The sequence below is a fragment of the Mustela nigripes genome, chromosome 9, assembly GCF_022355385.1.
Source record: "Mustela nigripes isolate SB6536 chromosome 9, MUSNIG.SB6536, whole genome shotgun sequence".
Lineage (NCBI taxonomy): Eukaryota > Metazoa > Chordata > Mammalia > Carnivora > Mustelidae > Mustela > Mustela nigripes.
This window is the reverse complement of record NC_081565.1, coordinates 10,377,746-10,396,793: the sequence shown is the minus strand read 5'-3', so window position 1 is coordinate 10,396,793 and position 19,048 is coordinate 10,377,746. Positions and strand designations below refer to the sequence as shown.

Genomic DNA, 19,048 nt, shown 5'->3' with positions numbered 1-19,048 from the left:
GGGGTGGTTCCTGGCCCTCGGGTGGAGGAGGGCTGAGTTGCGTTTTCTTCCCCCATCTCGGTCTCTGTGCACAGTCCGGCTGGTGCGGGGCTCGGGGGTCTGGAGCGGCTGTGGGCAGGCGGTGAGCTAGGGAAGGACCGCGGGTGCGGGAAGCAATCAGGAGGGAAATCAGCATCTTTGGCAACAAGAGAAAAGAGATGAAAGTCAGCACAGTCGTCAGCAAGGATGGCAGGAAAGAAAGGCGTGTAGCCGGTGTCCCACATGCCTGCACGTCCCTAATAGCCCCAGAGGGCCGGTTTGATTTGCTTTTGCTGAGGAGGAATTAAAACCCGGTAAGCAAACCTTCAGCGTCACACAGAACCTCTGGTCCTAGGGTCTGTCACCCAAGATGAATCACGAGTTCCGGGTCTGTCCAGCCGTCTCTCCAAGTCCAGGTGAACACCGTGGCCACCGGGCCTGCGAAGGCCAGTGACAAGGCCAAGCCCAGGTCATAGGCCAGCCCAGCCCTCCGCAGGCTCCGTGCGCCAGCATCAGCAGCCCTGCCCCTCTGCCCAGCCTGGGGTCTGAGGAGTGGCTTCCATCCCCCGCCGCCTGGGCATCGTCCACGGCGTCAGTCCGCAGGGTTAGGTCCTGCTGCTCGGGGACTCCCAGGACCAAGCAGATGCCCTCAGTGTGGCAGGGCTCCAGGGTGTGCGAGTGTGAATCCCAGTGTGCGCGTGCGTGTGCGCGTGCAGGCCCCTAACTCGCGGCGGTAATTCAGGTGAGCGCGTGCGGGGCCCTGGCGTGAGCCACTTGGGTCGGAGGGACCTGAGTTCAAAGCTCTGCTCTTCTCGCTTCCTAGAGGCCCTGGGGGGCCAGTCAGCATCTCGCTCCGGGAGCTTCCCTGGCCGCAGTGCACACGAAGGGAGGCTGGCTCAGAGGAGGCCCCCAGCAGTGGCAGGCGGGGGTCCATGACTCAGCCTCGCTGATCCCTCACCAGCCACATGGCCGGCACCTGCCCCCTGCCTCCGGCGGCGAGGACCCCGCACCCGGCCACCTTCCCCTTTCTGCTCTGGCCAGGGGGAACCTGAAGTGCAGCTTGGCCTCTGTGCCCGTGGAGGACTCGGCTCTGTCCTCCAGGCTTCACGGATCTTGTCCCTGGGCCAGGGGTGGGTTGGTTCCTCTCATTTTTCCGTTCTGGGTTTGGGATTTCCGGAAGCTGCTTCCTGCTTTGGGGAACCCTGAGGGTCTCTGAACATAAACAGACACTCGGGCGAGGCTGTGACGGGCAGCGGTGGCCTTCTCCCGGCGGCCAGGGGACGGCAGCTGACTCCCCGTGCTCGTGCCAAGCCTTTGGCACAGAGCTGCTCGCTCCCCACCCAGGCCCCGCCTGAGCCTGGGGTCCCGGGAGGCAGTCCTCGGCGTCTCGTCTCCTCTGCCGCCCCTGAACAACGTCTGACCAGGCTCCCCAGCTTCAGGCCCTGGGCCAGCCGAGCTCATTAATTTGTTGGCAGCGTGTGGGACCCTGCGGCTCGCAACCGGGGAGGGACGTCTGGGCAGTGGGAAGTCAGGGAAATCCGTCAAATCCTTCGGGCCTGGTCGTCCTCAGGGGCACTGGGCCCGGATCTCCACCCGAGGGCCCGGGGCCTCCCACGGAAGAGGGTTTGCGAGGGCCGGGAGGATGTCAGGCCCCAGGGGCTCTGCTGCGGGCTGTCACCCCTCTCCCCACTCCCGAGCCCTGCGGGGAGCGGATGTTTCCCCGGCAGACAGGGAGGGAGATGCATCTGGGCCCGGGCTCGGTAATTGGGAGAAAGCCTCCCGCAGACACGGCTGGCGCTCCCGCTCCCCAGCCTGTGGCGTGTTCCAGGAGCGCCAGCCTGCAGAGCCGTGGCGGGGACGCTCCGCCCGCACAACCCCTCCGGGCCCCGTCTGCAGAGTGAGCGTGGCCCAGGGGGAGGCCACCTGAGCCAGGGTGACCTGAAGGGACGGAGCGCAGCCCTGGCCTTCCCCGACCCCAGCCTGGGCCGGACGTCTCCGGAGCCTCCTGTTTTGGTTTTCTCCGGCTGCTGTAACAGATTACCACCAAGCTGATGGCTTCATACAACTTATAAAATTACTCATTTGCCGTTCTGAGGGCCAGAAGTCCAAAAGCCACTTCAGTGGACAAAAGGCGAGGTACTGGCGGGGCCAGTTCCTTCCACAGATTCTACGGAGAATCCGCTTCCTTGTCTCTTCCATGGAAAATGGAGAGATTACCTGCACTCCTTGGCTCGTGACCCCCTCCTTGTCCCCGTCTGGCAACTCACCTTCTCGTCCTCCCCCTTACGAGGACACTTGTGATGACATGTAAGACTCGCCTGGAGCACCCACATCCTTCCCACCTGGGGTCCTTGAAGGGATCTCATCTGCTGAATCCCTTTTGCCATCAAAGGTAACAGGTTCACAGCGTCCGGGATGAAGATGCAGACGTCCCTGCGGGCCTTTGTGTAGCCCACTGTACCCCTGTCGCCTGGGCAGCCAGGTGTTTGCTGAGGACCCCCTGAGCTCCCCTGAAGGTTCTGATGTTGACCCCAGGCTGGTGAGGAGCTGTCACGGAGCATTTCGGCTGGCTCGTCCTCCCCCTGCATGGGGGCCTGCTGGGACCCATCTCAAAGAGGTCAGCCTGAAAAAGGAACAGGCCGACGGCTCAGCAGCGGGGAGCGGCACTGCCCTAGACTTTGGGGTGAATCACAAGAGTCCCACGAGGCCATAAGGGAGGAAACGGGCTTAGGGAGAGGCACCCCAGGGTCACACAGTCAGGAAGTGGCCAAGATGAGCCCTGGCCAGACGCAGGGCTGGACGCACGGGCCTTCCCGAGCCGGCTCTAGGCCCCTTCTCCCCAGCGGGTCCACTCAGCGGGGGTAGGCATGACTGCTTGGAGAAGGGGCCTGTGGGCCTTGGCCCAGAGCCCCTGTGAGAGGAAGGCCAGGCTGTGAGGAGCCCCAGGTGACCGCAGCACCCCCCCCTCAGTGGCAGGAGCCCCCAGCAGAGATGCCGGAGCTCTGGCACCCCAGGGCTTTGTTTTCCTTCCCCAGCACGCCCCGTGGAGGCGCCGGCTCACAGGGCGGGCTCCACAGCGCGCACGTACACACAAGCTCAGCTCCGGGCACCGAGCTGACGGAATTGGCTGGGCCAGTGCCGGCCCCAGGACCCTCGGCAGGGGACCTTCTCACGACAGCCTCAGCGGACTGAGAGCTGGCAAGAAAGCTGCGGGGGAGCCAGACTGAGGACCAGCTGCCCCTGGGACAGAGCCCTGTTTGGAATTCTGGCTGGACCCAGAGAAGAGTCTGGGTGTCCTTTGGCTCGCGAGGGACCAGGGCTGTGGACCACGGGGTGATCGGCGTCTGTCGTTCCTGGATGTGCTTGGGAGATACTAGGTGACAAGATGGGTGTCCTGACAGGGCGGGAGTCCAAGGCCTGTCATCTCTGAAGTCAGAGTCCCCTTCTCCCTCTGACATCTCAGATCACACACCAGTGTGTCTGAGCCCCGCTGGCGGGGGGCGAGCGGCCACAGTCTCCCACGTGCCTGGCTATGTGTCATCCCGATCACGCCAGAGAGGACAAGTTGCACATCTGAGGAGCAGCGCTGAGAGCCACAGCTCTTGGTGTTCTGACACGGCCACCAGGATCGGCCCGAAAGGCGGGTCCACCGCCACGTCCACCAGGCAGCGAGGGGGTGGGGGTGGGGGACTCCTGGTCACCCGTGCCAGGATCTCCTCATTTCGGATAATTGTTCTAATCCCAGCACCTCGAGCAGTCCCAGAGGTTCCTTCACAGCCCGGCGCCCTGATCCGGGTAGAAGGCGCGTAGCCGGCAGCGGGCGCGACGCTGCTGTCCCTAGACGCTGCCTTTGTGGATGGAGAAGCCGCTGTCTCAGCCTCCCACGGTGGAGCCCTCTTCTGACCCCATTGAGGATGGTGTGGGAGCGTCCCGCAAGGGAGGAGGAACGCTCTGAAGGGGCTTGCGTCCCCCCTAATTTCCGGGGCCCTTTGGGGATCCTCACCAGCAAGGTCTGTGCACATCCCAGCGGCTTGTTGAGAGGATTAGCCAGTCTCCCTCCCGGGTCCCACACACGGGAAACCAGGGCCTGTGTTAGGGCACCAGCGTTTTTAAATGTTCTTTCTACTCTGAACAGAAACACTTTCCAGGAAAATCCATCTTAATCATGCAGCCCCGACTCGGAGGGCACCCAGCTCACCCCGAGTGACCGCCCTCGAGCCTCAGCTGCTCTCTATCGTGGCAACAGATGTCCTTTTGAAACTGCCCAATTAGCCCTTCGCACCGAGGCTCTCATTTCAGCTGCTGGAACCGCATCACCCGAGCCGGTGCCATTCTGCACACTCGGCAGTAGGCCGGGCTCCCCGTCAGGCTGCCGGGGCCCGCAGTGGGCAGGGCCGCCACATGCCCTTCCCGGCCCAGGGGTCCCTCGCTGCAGCTTACCTGCAAGGGGGTGTTCCACAGCCCTCCTCCAGGGCCTCAGAGCCCCTGGTCATGGGCGGAGAGGTGAGGCTGGCCCCGAACGCCCCCGAAATCACTCGGCATGGCCCTGGCACCTGGGCCCACAGGTGCGGACCCCTGGGCCTGGGTCAGAGGCAACCACAAAGTCCCCAGGCCGCACTGGGCTGCTCCTCAGAGGCCTTTTGTAAACCCAAGAACATTGCCTGGGCTCGGAAGGAGGCCAGACCTGCCCGTGGGGGTGAGCAGAGGATGGGGTCAGACTGGGACACTAAAGCTCGGTGGGCACCTGCACACCCAACACCCACGGCCTTCTCCCCGCCCTGCGCTAGGGCTCGCTGGCCGGCCCTCGGGGCCTGAGGCCAAATGAGGATCCCTCAGGGGGCGGGGGAGCCCCTGGCCGAGGAGTCTGCACAGAGTGGCCTTGGCAGCCCGGCTCCCCAGCGGACAGGCAGGCACAAAGACCCGACGGCACTTCATTAGCAGGAGGCGTTGGGCGTCTTCTGGCGGCAGGCAGCAGTGAGCCAGAGTGACGAGAAGCACTTGAATCCCATTACGGGTTCATCAGCGGAGGGGGCGGGGGGGTGGGGCACTGTGCCTGGCGCAGCTGCCCTGAGCTCCCGCGAACCCCGAGTAGTGCCGTGAGGGACAGGGTGGGGAATCCGGACACCCTCCTGAAAGGGGAAGACTGGTAGCTCCCCGACTGGGGGAGACCCCGCTGGGCCACCGTCACAGTCCTCTCGCTTCCCAGTGCCCCAGGGTGGAGCCGGTGTCCCCGGCCTCATCAGGCTGGGGACACCCATGCCCGCCGAGCCTGCCCGGAGCCCTGCAGGTAGAGCCTTTCCCATTTTGTGGACTAAGAAACAGGAGGCCAGACACCCAGCAAGAGTGAGAGCTGGGACTCAGTCAGGCTGCGGCCAGCTGCAGAGCCAGGCGCTTGCTGCCCCTCCACCCCGGAGCTTCTGCGAGGCATGGGGTCCCAGACCCCCGCATCCGGGGCTGCCGGCTTCTGCAGAGAGCACCAGCCACTGCCCCGAACTCCAGGCCCTCAGGCTAGTGAAAACACCAGAATGAAAACCAAAAATGAAAGGCCTCACCTCCCCCCGCCCCCAAAATGCTAGTCCTTGGGTAATTTCCTCAGTGCGTTACTTAGACATCCTCCCATGGGTGTCTTCAGAATGGAACAATGCACCAGAGCGAGCCTGCTGGGCGCAGGCACGAATCCCAGTGAGCAGGGCCTGTTTCCCCATCTGCCGTGTGCACGCGACCAGAATCGGTCCTGGAGAGCTGCGGCGTGAGGCGGGTCGTGTGACAGCACACGGCTGGTCCTCCGTATTCAGCTCCCCCTTCCCTGTTGCCTTTAAAGTTTTACCACTGAAGCCTCGTGCCACTGAATTTGCTTGCATGATAAGGTTCAGTTCAGTTGAAACTGCTGCTGTGTTGCATCCCAGCTCCCTCAGGGTTTTTAAGAGATCCTTCTGGACAGTCCCCACCAGGACCAGAGGAGGACAGCACCCCAATCTGGAGGGGTCCCTTTTGCCCCTGGACCTCAAGGCTGCAAACTCACTTTTCTTATCCCCCCCTTTCCCCCGCAGATGGCAGCTCTCCAGAGCCCCTTCTATGGAGATAAAATGAACCTCTTCTCCCTCTGCCAGAAGATCGAGCAGTGTGACTACCCGCCTCTCCCTGGAGAACATTACTCGGAGAAGGTGAGTTTGCCGCCGCCAGGCCTGGGAAGCTTTACGGCTAGCAGTGGCTTGAGAGGAGAGCCATTTCCAAAATGCCGTGGCTGTGGGTGTGAACTTGGGTTCTCTTAACTGGGTGAAAGGGAAGATTTCTGGGAAAGTGACGCAGGGGCGGGGGGGTATGGGGGAAAAGTAGATTAATTTTACTAAAGAGGTTTCACGGACACCAGTGTGGGCCCCCACAGCAGTACGTGGCCCAGAAACCAGCAGGAGCTGGCCGGGGAGGCCCCGTTGGCACACTTCTGCCCATTTGGCTCCCAAGCCGGTGCTGGAGTACGAGGCTGGCCGCTGCAGGTCCCAGAGGCAGGCTCTGTGCCGTGTGGGACAACAGGAACCAGACGCGGAGGCGGGAGGTGGCAGGACCCCGGGTGCCCCATCCTCCGCGCTGGCTGCCACTCCGTTCCCATGACAGGAAACCACGGCAAACAGCCTGGTCTCCCTGGGCTCTTATTTGCAGTGTTTTACTCTGGGTGTGAGGGCTCTGGACACAGACAGTTCTGGCATTGGGTCCGTGCCAGGTCCCAGCTGCGTGTGCGTATCTCCTCCCTCAGTGCCATCTTCTGGAAAGCAGGGCTACTGTTTCACCCCTGTAAATAGGATGTGCAGATGAAACAACAGGTTTACAACACAGCGTGGCTAAGGGTGTGGCCCCTCTTCCCTGTTCCTGGGCGAGTCGTTGAACTCTTCGGAGCCTCGGTCTCCTCGTCTATAACACGGGGATAATCCTAGAGGGGTTACACCGGGCTCACACTGACCCCAGTGCCACCCAAAGGAGCCACCAGCTGTAACAAAGGGCCAGGCTCTGGGTAAATGCTGTGCCAACTCTCCATGCTCCTTCTGTCGAGGGCCGCACTAGTGGGTGTGGGGCAGACTCCGGGACCTCCCTGGGCCCACCCTGCGGACCACAGGCTGTTGTGGCAGGACAGCAGCTCACATTTATGACTTACCGTGGGGTCCTTCCCCACCTCCTGTTTTACCGAGGAAACTGAGACACGGATAGATTAACGTAACTTGCCCAAGGTCACGTAACTCACAAGTGGCGAAGGCGGGATTGGAACCCAGAGATCCTGCACGTGGCCACTGTGCAGTCCTGTTTCTTGATGCCACGCTTCTTCGGGAGCCAGTGGTCCCGCTGGGCTAAGGTGCCACCCGTGCAGCTTGCTGCCGTCCCAATCCTGGAGGTTCGGAAGGCTCTGGAAGGAGCAGCCCTCGTGCACCAGGGGCTTGGGCTGCAGGGACCAGGTGTCCCAGCGGGCCCTCAGGCTGTGTCCAGGCAGGCCAACCAAAAGGGTCATCAGCGACCCCTCTTGGCAGCCTCCACACTTAACACCACGCTCACTGGCATCTCAGACTCCCGGAGGACGAGGGTCAGGGTCGGGTGGACACACTCCTGGAGAGTCGTCTGGTGCCCTTTCTGTTGTGGCTCTAGCCTCAGTGGCTTGACAGAGTTCTTCTGCGTCTCCCTGAAGGAAGTACTTCAGTCCTGGACTGAGAGTTGGCAGGACAGGTCCAGTTAAGAGATTTCCTAACCAAGTTCATAGTTGCATTTGGTTTTTCTTTTCTCACCTTTTAAAATTTGAAAATCTGTGTTATTTAGAAGCAACTTAGACTTGGACCTTGGAGCACATCAGAACTTCTCTGTGGCCCTTTCCCACCTATAAATGGGAACCATAATCTCTGCCTTGTAGACAGAAGTTGAAATGAAATAAAACCGCATAAAGTCCTCTGCCCCCTTCTCCCAAGTCAGTCACTCCAACTCTGTGGCCTCGCACATCCCAGAGCATCCGGCTTTCACCAGCTCCGTTCAGCATTTCTAGGCCGGGTGTTAGGAAGTGAGAGGGGCTTCTCTGCACTGGAGTTGCTCAGCTCACCTCACTTTTGAAGTTCACGCGTCACCTCTTCGGGGTATAAGACACGTTATTGTTGTTTCTCGGGCTTTCAAACAGGCTCTCACTGCCAACTGCGTAGTCTCCTCGCTGCGTAATTGGGAGTCACAATGACTTTACCTTCCTCCGTTTTCCTTGGGTACATGAACTTGTCAGGGGCCACTACTGCGGCCTTCCCCTGAATATTGTGAGATTCCGCAAGATTCCTAAATGGACTGTCTGGTCACACGCAACCTCCCACTCCAGGAGTGCTCAGGCCGCCCACGGGCGCAGCCGCAGCTTTCGGGCCAGGGGTTTCCCAGTGTTCATGAAGCAGCAGAACCCCAAAAAGGCGGCACATGGGTTGCAGAGAAGCTCACAGTGCCCGACCCTGGGAAAGCTCGTTTGCAGCCTGAAACACCTCGGGTGTGAAACATGGGAGCGCGTCCAGTAGCCCCAGGGCTCCCGCCTGACCCCTCCAGCCTCCGCAGACTCCCTGAGCACAGCCACCAAGTCCACAGGAGTCCTCTTATTCAGGACCAGCCCAGCCCTCTCTCTGCGGCAGCCCCCCAACCCCGCAGGGCCAGCCAGGCCCCTCTAGCACCAGGTATTTAAATGAAAAAATTGCAGTGAGCCCAGTGATGCAAGTTAAGATGTAGGCTTTTTAAGGTCATTATTTTAATTACCATTAAAATAATTGGCACTCTGGCTATCAGAAGAACCGGGGCGATCAGAGGCTCAAGGCGCCCCTCCCCCACCCCGAGGCAGGCGCAGCCTTCAGTGTCTGTATAATTAAAAGCTCCGTCTTTCATGAGCACAATAAAGAGGCCAGGGGGTGGGCAGACTGCAGCCCTGCTGCATGTTAATGCATTTATTATGATCAATAAGCCCTTGCCTTGAGTTCTGTCCTCTGGTTTGGGTGTCGGCATGACTGACAGCAGACACACACACACACACACACACACACACACACACACTGAGAGCAGACACACACACACACACACACACACACACACACAGCAGTGTGGGCAGTTGGAAGTTCACAATTATTTGGACAGAGCCACTCACAGGGTCTCCAAGTGTGGCCTTGGGGCCAGACAGGTCTAGCACTGGCGCTGGCTCCCCTCGGTGGCCGTGGTGGGCCCCCGTCTTCGCTCACCCATGTGCCAGGCGTCCCCTCCGGTAGGAGGGCAGAGCCTCCCGAGGGATAACATGTTATCCTCTCCCTTGCAGTTACGGGAACTGGTCAGTATGTGTATCTACCCGGACCCCAACCAGAGACCCGACATCGGCTACGTGCACCAGGTGGCCAAGCAGATGCACGTGTGGACCTCCAGCACCTGAACGCGGATGCAGCGCGCCGGCTCAGAGCCGCTCCACTCTGCCTCACCTGAGTCTCCTCTCCGAAGTGGCCGCCTGGTAGCCTAGATCAACTAAGACCAGAGGGTTCGCCGGGTTCCCCAGAGCGGGCCGGGCTTCACAGCAGATGCTGAGTGCAGAGCAGCTGGGGCAGGGGCACTGGTCACAGGGTCACTGGTGGTCACATTCGAAAGTCCTTTCTTTAAACTGTGGACAGTCTCAGCCGGCTTGTTACCAAGGGTGGGTGGTTCGGCGAGCCCCTGGCGCAGCCCTCGCATCTGGATTGTAATGTGAATGTCTAGGATGATTCCTTCAGTGACCCGTCAAGGTCAAGGTTTGTAAGACCGGGAGAATTGCAGGAGACTGTGTGATTTGTAGTGAGCCTTTCAAAATGGTTAGTAGCAAGTTCAGTTTAGCTCTTCGAATCTTTTCAAAAAAAAAATCAAGCTGTGTGCTTGCTCTGTTGTAAAAGGATAAAATGGAAATAATTTTTTAAAGTAGAGTGGAGATTTTCCAAATATTTTTTATCTACATTTATAACTTGATCAATGACAATGAGGAGAGCCCAGCATCTGGCACAGAGTCTCAGAAGGCACCTGGTCTCTCGAGAGCCACGACTGTGTTCTGTGCGGCCTGGCCCAGCTCTCTTCTCCTGATCACCGGCTCCGCCCCGGGCACCTCGGGCACTCCCGCCATCGCCTGCTGGAAGGCCGGCAGTTCATTTAACAGTGTTAAGGGTCTGTTCTCCTCTGTGGGAAGCTCGGGATACAAAAAATAGAAATCTAAACCATGCCCTCAGGCTGTTCTCTGTACAAGTTCTGGTTCTGCAACTGCCTACCATGACCCTGGGCACCTCTCTTAGCCTCTCTGAGCCTTAGTTTCCTCATCTGTAAAATGGGACTAATAGTGTCTACCTTCAGCCTTGCTGTCAGAATTGAAAATAAAATAGGCAAGTTACCTAGCATTTTGTAGATGATCCCAAAAATGGTAGCCACTCACCTGCCCCTTCGCAAAACTGAAGTCCATGGACCATGTAAGTCAAGAATTAACGTACAACTAACTGTATGATGTGTAGGAAACCAGAACTATGTTCATTTATTTCTTGTTCCCAAATAGGATTAACTGTGAAGACTAATTTATAAATGTGAACTTAGGGAAAACTCAAGCTCTGAAGGAAATAGTTTGAATTTTGCTTTCTACTCAAGTTAATCCTCATATGGTCTAAGTTGTCACCCATCAACCTGGTGACAGTTCAGCCTCCAGATAGAGACGTGCCCGCCCACTCAGCGTCCTGGTCAGGTGCTCTCACTGCAGCCGACTTGCTGACCAGGGGCCCAGGCCTCCCTGGGGGTAAAGGACTTGGGCTGGGCCACGGCTCTGTTCCCACGTGTGAACTCTGTTCTACTGTAACCCTGCCGGGTTTGGGACATTTTCTTCAGATGCAACCTTTGCTTTGTACTTGTTTTCCATGTTTGAAATAAAATGGGGTAAGTGGGGTCACTTCTGCGAGTGAGTACGATTCACGGGTAACTTAAAAACAGCCTCATGTTACAGCACAATTTCCCCAGATGCCTTTCAAAACAATTTCTCAGGCCCCAGACATTCTGAGTAATCTTGGAATTTTTTTAAGCTCCCCAGATAATTTTGATCATCATCAGCCAAGACACTGCTCTAAATAATTCCACTGTTCCCCCTACCCTACTCCCTGCAGTTTTAACAAAGGAGGCTGCCCCACAAATGGGCTCGCTCTGGAAGACCATGGTGCTGGGACTCTCCCATGTACCCCAGCCACGCTCTCTCTGGGGGAGAGTCAAGGCCCGATCTCCTGCCTAGCACTTGCCACTAGAAGTTTTTGATTCCACATAGAGTTTTTTGCACATATTCTGCTTATGGCTCTCAGAGCCTCTACTGTGTCACCCGTGGCAGAATCAGACGCGAATGACTTGCTTTCTGTACACCATGCTCCATTCAACACCATGAGAGCAACTTTGCCCACCAGGACCCTCTGGAGGCATGTAATTTCAACCATTCACCAGGCCCGAGGGCCTGTGAGATGATGGTACCCTAATTATTACAAACAGCAAGCCGCAGAGCATTCCGCTGACTTCTGTGAAAGTGGCTGACGAGCAGTGGACCCAGTTTTATGCAGCTAATGGCGAAGCCAACTGTCCACCTACCTGCTTTTTCTTGGTACTTAGAACTGATGTCTCTACTTTTTTCCTACTTGGCTGCTAATTTAAAAGGCTGTGCTGCCCTCACTCTAAATAAAGCAAAACAAAACAAGAAAACCTGGGACCACCCCGAACAAAGAGAAGTTTGCACAAGGATGGGCAGAAAGGTTCCTGTGACTTCCACGACAGAGGAGGCCTCACCTGCTTTTTGGGAGGAGGGTCCTGTTGCTCTTAGACCTGTGTGAACGCAGACGGGCACTGGGGGAGGCAAGCCTATCCTGAAAGTGGGGGGGGGGGGGGGCAGGTTGATGAGCTTTAGTGACTAAAAAACCACGCAACCTCCAGACCTCAGCCATTCCATCCGGTTTTCATTTTTATTGGGTCTCGTTCAGCAGACACTGCGCCAAATGAAGGTCTTACGGGGGAGCCTCCACTGCCCCTCCCTCTCCCCCCCATAGAGCACAGATCAGCCCATCAGGGTGATTCCTGTGCTGCTCAAAGCCCAGGTTCTCCCTGGACACCATTCAGGAAGTGTCCATTGTTTGAACTGTCTCTTCCAGCACCTCGATTTCCAGGCTGGTGACTTTTTCAGTGAGGACCGCGGTCGTCCCTTTCTCACACCTGTACCGGCCGAACCTGGTGGGAGAGAATCAAAAGCAGAGTCAGGATCCCCTCAAGGAGCCCAACAGAGGCCTGGAGAGAGGGACAAGTACTCAGGCACAGCAGCAGCAGGACTGGACTCAGAGCCTGGCCTCCTGCTTCCCAGCTCTGGAACCCCAGGCGGAGGGGTCCTCCACTGCCCCAAGGCTCACTCTCCCCGGTGCTCAAGGGCTACAAAATAGGGATGCCAGTAGATGTGTGCCCCAAAAGCGCTCAGAGAGAGCACCCGGCACTTAGTGGGCCCTCACATTTCCCTCTCCACCTCACCGTCCTCAAAAGATGCTGGAAAGCACCTGGCCATTTGCCTTTGAGCTTCAACTCCCCCAAAGCACCCTTCAGTATCAGCAGGAAGCGGGCCCTTTTGTTAGGCTGTCATCACCCTTCTCTTGTGTAGAAACAAGGATGACCTAATTGTTACCTTAAACACTAAAAACATGTGGAAGCGAGAACAGTATAAAAATGACCCGCAGGCAGACGCAGACTCTGGACTTGTCCCTCTAGACCACACTCCTGAGCCTCGAGAAGGGTTAGCTGTTCCCTGTGGCAGCGCGGTGGGTCACCACCACATCATGCCCCACGCCTTCTCTCGGGGTGACTCGACAGCGGTTTCTCCGAGCACAGTCAGTCTGTAAGAGCCACATCTGAGCTGCTAATTCTCACATTGGGGCCAGGAATTACAGTATCGTCAAACAGCAGTACAAATCCAACTGTTCCTCTGGTCTTTCCCCAGCTGGGACATTATTTCTGTCAATCTGGCGCGGACTAACAGAAGGCTGCTGGCTATGCCGTGACCACGTGCTCCTTGAAAACCATCCCCTCAGATGGGCACTGGTGCTCAAACTGGGAGCAGGAAGCAGGAAGAAGCGGACGTCAGAGCTCTGCAGAAACCCAGGAGCTCGTGCAGCAGGCGGCTGGCCTCATTTCTGCCTGGACCTCGGGCTCCACCACACTCTCTTCCAAGGATCAGACGGCAGCACCTTTTCGGAGATGTGCCTCGCCCCTCCCCTGCTGGCGTGAAGATGCAGCTCCCCAGAATGGACCCCCGGCAGCCTGTGGTCTTGGAGCAAGAGCCCCTTGTGGCTCCTGACTCCTCTGAACCACCATGTCCATGGGAGGCTCCGACACACGAGAGCCTCCTCACCACCCCGGGGCACGGGTGCCTGGCATCGGCAGGCAGGCAGGGCCTCCCCAAGCAGGGCTGCAGCGGGCTGGCAGCAAAGCAGCCAAGAGGAAGTTACAGGGCTGGGTCCACAACTGCCCGGCCGAATCTCTGCCCTAACCCCTGACTGCCCACTCTGCGAAAGGAACTCCGCTATCCTAGGCGGCGCCCACCAGTCAGCCACTGGTAGGAAAGAGGGCGGCGGGATTCTAGAGTGCGGCGCTGCCGTGGGGCCCAGGCCCTGAGCAGCAAGTGGCTCTGTCCAGAGGGCAGGGGGCGCACAGCTGCCACGGGGTGAGCCCCTCCGTACCAGCTCAATGAATCTTTACAACTCCCCAAGGGGGTCATTTTGTGTCTGTTCTTGTCGGTTTACTCACACGTTGTGAGTGCCAATGTCCTGAAGAATTAAGATGCGCCACTGCTGAGCACAGGTTCCTTGTCCTACACAAATACTCCTTTCAGAGGCTCAAACATGGCTTCCAGATTCCTCACCCAGGACGCTGTTCTGTCTGGATGGAGCGGAACCATGTCGCCCTGCCTGAACTCTCAGTTCCTGCAGCATCTTGCATATAATGGGGGACCCAAGCCGTCAGGGAGCTTGGCAGAGCCTGCTCCCCCAGCACAGCCCCAGGCCTGGAAGGTGGTTTCCTTTCCAGCTCAAAGGCCAGGTCCTCCACGGGCCATTCACCTAGCTAGCTCCGTCATTTCCAAGACTAGGAGACTGACGGGCCCCAAGTCACCATGCCAGGCAATGACCTCTTCCCAGCCCGAGCCAGAACGCAATTTGCTACTGAGCTACCACAGCCTACTGCGAGCACACGGAGTTCCCACAATGCTGAGTGCGGTGCTGGTTCTCAATGTTCTGCTCTTTCCTTGGAACTACTCCCGACTTGGAATTCGTGTATACACAGTGAGAGTTAAGGCAACGTGCCTGCTACGCTCTGGCCTTGCTACGGGGCTGCCAGGAAGTGGTCAAATCTGTGAAGCCCACAGTGCTCAGGAACCCCATCTTGAGCTGTCAGGACCGCGGAAGAGGTCAGGAACCAGAGGATGGCCAAACAGCTGGACAACAATGCGAGACTGCAGATGAGACCAGTCACGAGGGCTAGAAACCTTCCAGTTCTAGTCAGCAAACCGGCTGGAACCCTGTCCCCCACTCTGAGCCTGGGCCGAGCCGCTGAGATACAGGCCTGCTATTCTGTCCCCGGGGGGACCGGCTTGGCTCCCTGGGGAGCAGGAGGCACTGAGGAGCTCCCCAGGCTAACTTGCAAGACTCCTAACCCATGATGTATAACTGTTTACGACTCCTCCGCCACTCTGAGAAAAGCTGTGGGCTGGTTTCCCTGAAAAGTGCTTCTCGTGGAATTTCATACAGGAACTCAGGGGATCCCTTTAAGAACTAGAGAAAGAACAGCAGGTGACTCGAACCTCTCCAGGCAAACCCCCAGGCTAGGACTCTCTACTGGGCCCTGCTCTACCTCTCCCACCAACATTTTACAAGTTAAACCACCCTTCTATACCTGCCAGCTACCCAAATCATAAAGCAAATAAGGACTCAAAGGTCTGTGTGGCAGGCTGGCTCGGGGACACTGGAGTTACTAATCAAGAAAACTCTAAGTGCCATGGAGAGACCACAAGTAGTCGCAGGAGTCGGGGGACACGGGCCACTTACCTGGTCCCCTTCTTGTTGGGCACTGAGTACGGGCGCAGGAAGTCCAGCTTGCTCTTGCTGATAACGCAGAGATCAATATTACTTCCAGACCCCAAGTCGTTGAAGATGCCCGCTGCAATGGCCTCGCTCACCAGCTTCTTGGCGTCCTCCTCCTGAGCAAGAGAATGGCACCGATCATGGATGGCCACAGTCGCTGTAAGAGCTGCTCCGACATCCACAAAGTGCCCTCAAGAGCAGTGTGCAGAATCCCTGGTGAGGTGGACATTTTCAGTGCCCGTTTTATAGATGAAGGAAAGGTCTCCGAGTACCAGAATGACCTGCCGAAGGTTCCTTGGCTAGTAAGTACAGAAATCAGGTCTTTTGAACCCTTTACACATGCACCTCTTCAAAATGCCACTTCACATCAGATAATCACTGCATGACTGAGGACTCTGGGCTGACAGAGCCATTTATCATCTAAAACAGGGACCAGTAAACTTTTCTTGTAAAGGGCCAGGTACTAAATATTTTGGGTTTTGTAGATATACTGTCTCTGTCATTACTACTCAACTCAGCCACAGTAGCACAAGACAGCCGTAAGACAATGTATAAACAAACGTGTGGTTGTGTGCCAAAAAAGCCTCGGAAAGCCAGAGCTGGCCCATGGGTTGCAGTCTGCTAACCCCTGATCAAAAATGTTCCATAACAGTTGGAACCAGCTTTCAGGTAACCTAATGAAGAAGTCACTATCAAGGGGGAAAACTAAAACCAAAACATTATAGTTCTAGCAAAATGGTGGCAAAGCCAAGGGTGGGGCCTCTTGTCCAAGAGAATTTATTGCTTTCTTTCACTTAAAGTGATTCCTTTCTTTGAATCATTCTCTCTTCTACTTCTTTTAGGAGCAAGTCTAAGTCACCAACAGTTACTTGTAAAAAGGCGGATTAACTCATTTCAGATTCAAGAAGGCCTTTCAGATCTCGGGTCCTAGGCTAGGAGGCAGAGCTGCAGAGACGGATGAGGCCGCAAGGTCCCTGCCCTGTGGGGGTTTAGCGTGCAGGGGGCAGGTATCAGCCACAAGTAGCTACAGTGCTGTGTGCTAAGGGCTAATGGATAACTGAGACAGAGCTGTGGAAACACCAGCTGCCTCAGCAAGGCTCCAGGGAGGGCTCTGCAAGACAAGCCATGCACCAGGAATGCACAAAGCAGGCCAGTAACACCGAAGGCTGGTAGTGGAAGCCGCGAGGTGGGGACCTGGGGATCACGCAGTACAAGCTCTGTAGGCAAAAAGGAAAAAGATGAACCATTCTCCCAAGGAAGAGACTCTAACTTGTGCTGCCCCTTCCCCATTCGCCAGCCCTGTAAAGCCCACAAGCATGCAACCTGAACCAAAGAGTTCATCGAAGTGCCGCTCTTTGAGAAACAGGCCTGCCTGCCTCAAAGTCCAGCCTGCATCATCAAAGGGCAGATTTGCTGACTTCCTGTTGTGAGATCTGAGCCTCTCAGGGTTCCTACTCCTCAGCCTGCCCTAAGCCAGGAAGTGGGATTCCAGTGACATGAGCGCCCTCTACAGACTCGGAGAAGGATCGAGAAGGCTCTGCTGGAAGTGGGATCCTCAGCAACCCAGCAGTAGGAGCTCGGGGTTATTCTGATCTTTATCCTACCAGGTTTTTTCACTCCCTGAGTGGCCCCTAATATTGGGCCAGCGGAGCCCATTATTCTCTTGTGCATATACAGCCCCGTGAGAATTCATTCAAACAGGATCCTCCAATCAGGGATTCTCTCCTAGGGCTCCCAAGAGGCCAAAAGCCCATGAAGGGGATACCAGAGAAACCATCTTAGAGATGGCGGCTACCATACAGACAGCAAAACCCAACCGTAATTCAACGAACACGGCCTCGTTCCAAACTGTTTCTCTTAAAAGATTCTGGATTTGCACATGCGTAGCGACCCTTCCTTATTCCCGCGCTCCTCACCTATCCTCTCTCCTCTTCCCTTCTCTTCTCTGTTCCATGATTTTCTCTGCTTTGATATCACTGCTTTTCTCATCTCTGCCATCAGTGCTTTGAGCCAGCCGACTGTACCCAGTGGATGTCACCAACCCTGCCGGCTGCACTCGGGACTGCAGATTTAAATTTCCCAAGTCATTCTATGTTTGGGGATGGGGGAAGACTCCGAGGACACAGAGATAGACACATGATATCAGGCATGCGCATCTAATGTCTGTCAGTGAAGCTGGGCACACAGATACCAGAATGCGAACAGTGCACAGATCACAGGCGACGCGTCCTCTATTTTGCAAATATTCCACAATGTGAACAGAAGAACTTATAAAAATTAAAAATATGCAAAAAGCATTATGTATAGCTTGATTTATTCATAAAATTATTATGTGCTGTTATTTAAGTATAAAAGGCTTTTAAAAATTGGGAAAATACACATTTAAATTCCTTTCCTCTCCACCGATTCCTTAAGGAAAAAAAATCTCACAAGTCTCTGGTCTTTTTTCCAGTCCTACCCTCATCTAATATGCACAGGACTAAATATTATGAAATGGAATAAACCTTAATGACCACCTACCATAATATGCCAAGTACCGAGTTAGACATATTAATGATCATAATTTTTACCTCTGTCCTCAACCATCTTCTTAAGATAATACTGTCAGAAAACTACAGCTGAGAGAGTGTATGACTTGCCCAAGGTCACCAAGCTAGTGAACAGTTAAAACAGGTCCATGGGGCTCCATAGCCAGAATGCCACAGCACCCTACCAGCTCACAAGCAACCTGTCTCAGCTGGGGGCTCCTTAGTGAGTTGGGGACAGTGGACAGCAGTTGCCTGATTGAGGGTATGTCACTCCTCAATCACACAGGATCTTCAGAACCCCGGCAAAGTGGATGGTGGTTGTCAAGTAGTCTTTGGGCCAACAGGCAGTTGCTCCTACTGTCATTTCCGTAACAGAGGTGGGGAGCACTACGTTTTCCCAAACTGCCCACAAACACCACTTAAACATTTCTACAATGCAGTACAGCAGAGATCAATATTAGAAACCCATGTCTTGGGGCACTAGGGTGGTTCAGTCTGTTAAGCATCCAACTCGATTTCTGCTCAGGTCATGATATTAAGCCCTGCCTCAGGTTTCGCACTCAGCAGGGAGTCTACCTAAGATGCTCTCTCCCTTTCCCTCTGCTCCACCCCCACTAGCGCATGCGCACTCTCTCAAATAAACAAACCTTTAAAAAAAAACAAAAAAAACCTGTGTCTTATTTCACATGTACCCCACCCCTAGCAAAAATCCTCAAAAGGCAAACAGGGTGAAAATTTACCAAGGCTCTATTGTCTACCCATTACTTACACAGTTAATGTCTTTAACAAATATTTAGAGATACCCACTATGTTCCAGGAAACACTTTGTATGTCACTGTCTTTTACCACCGTATTTCCAGACGCAGAATTCTAGACACATATGCAAATATGCTACTGGGCATATTCATACTGTTTTCTTTATAGTGGAGTTTCACAATTAACTCTTGTCTTTAATATGTTCTACCAAATATTTGAGAAAACCATCAAGAACGAACCACCAACTGAAAGCAAGAGGTGGGGAAAACACCACATTTTTATCTGTCTCTGGCCCACAATAAATGCAGGAAGCACTGTTCCTTCCTTTAGGATTCCTTCTTCCCAGGGAAATCGCACTTCCTTTTCTGGAAGCTGCAGGGTAACCGGAGTTCTGAGCAGCATCTGCCCAGGGACAGCTGCTACCAAGGGGCTCTGACGAGGGCCCTGCAGAGCCTGTGGCCCCAGCTGAGCAGACCCCGGTGCCATGCTGTTGCCCACTGCCAGGCTGGCCGCATCCCCCTACCCCCCTCACCAGCTGTTCACGGATTTACGCTGTGAGTCACAAGGGAACTTGGATTCGGTGTGCACACAGACCAGCAGGACTCATCTTGGCTACCAGAAAAA

The 19,048-nt window shown here is 55.8% G+C and overlaps 2 protein-coding genes across 3 annotated transcripts in view; one reads left to right on the top strand and one right to left on the bottom strand.

Annotated features, from left to right (window-relative positions):
• The window catches only part of NEK6 (NIMA related kinase 6), an 81,302-nt gene extending 70,360 nt beyond the window's left edge, over window positions 1-10,942 (top strand). For both annotated transcript variants that reach the window (XM_059410840.1, XM_059410839.1), the window contains exons 9-10: window positions 6,069-6,182; window positions 9,317-10,942. In XM_059410840.1, the coding sequence (XP_059266823.1) occupies window positions 6,069-6,182; window positions 9,317-9,427 (225 nt within the window). In that variant the 3' untranslated portion in view covers window positions 9,428-10,942. The remainder of the gene's footprint in view (window positions 1-6,068; window positions 6,183-9,316) is intronic.
• Window positions 10,943-11,964: 1,022 nt separating this feature from the next.
• The window catches only part of PSMB7 (proteasome 20S subunit beta 7), a 65,016-nt gene continuing 57,932 nt past the window's right edge, over window positions 11,965-19,048 (bottom strand). The window contains exons 7-8 of the mRNA XM_059410838.1: window positions 15,105-15,256; window positions 11,965-12,249 (exon numbers count right to left, since the gene is read on the bottom strand). Coding sequence (XP_059266821.1) covers window positions 12,138-12,249; window positions 15,105-15,256 — 264 coding nt within the window. The 3' untranslated portion in view covers window positions 11,965-12,137. The remainder of the gene's footprint in view (window positions 12,250-15,104; window positions 15,257-19,048) is intronic.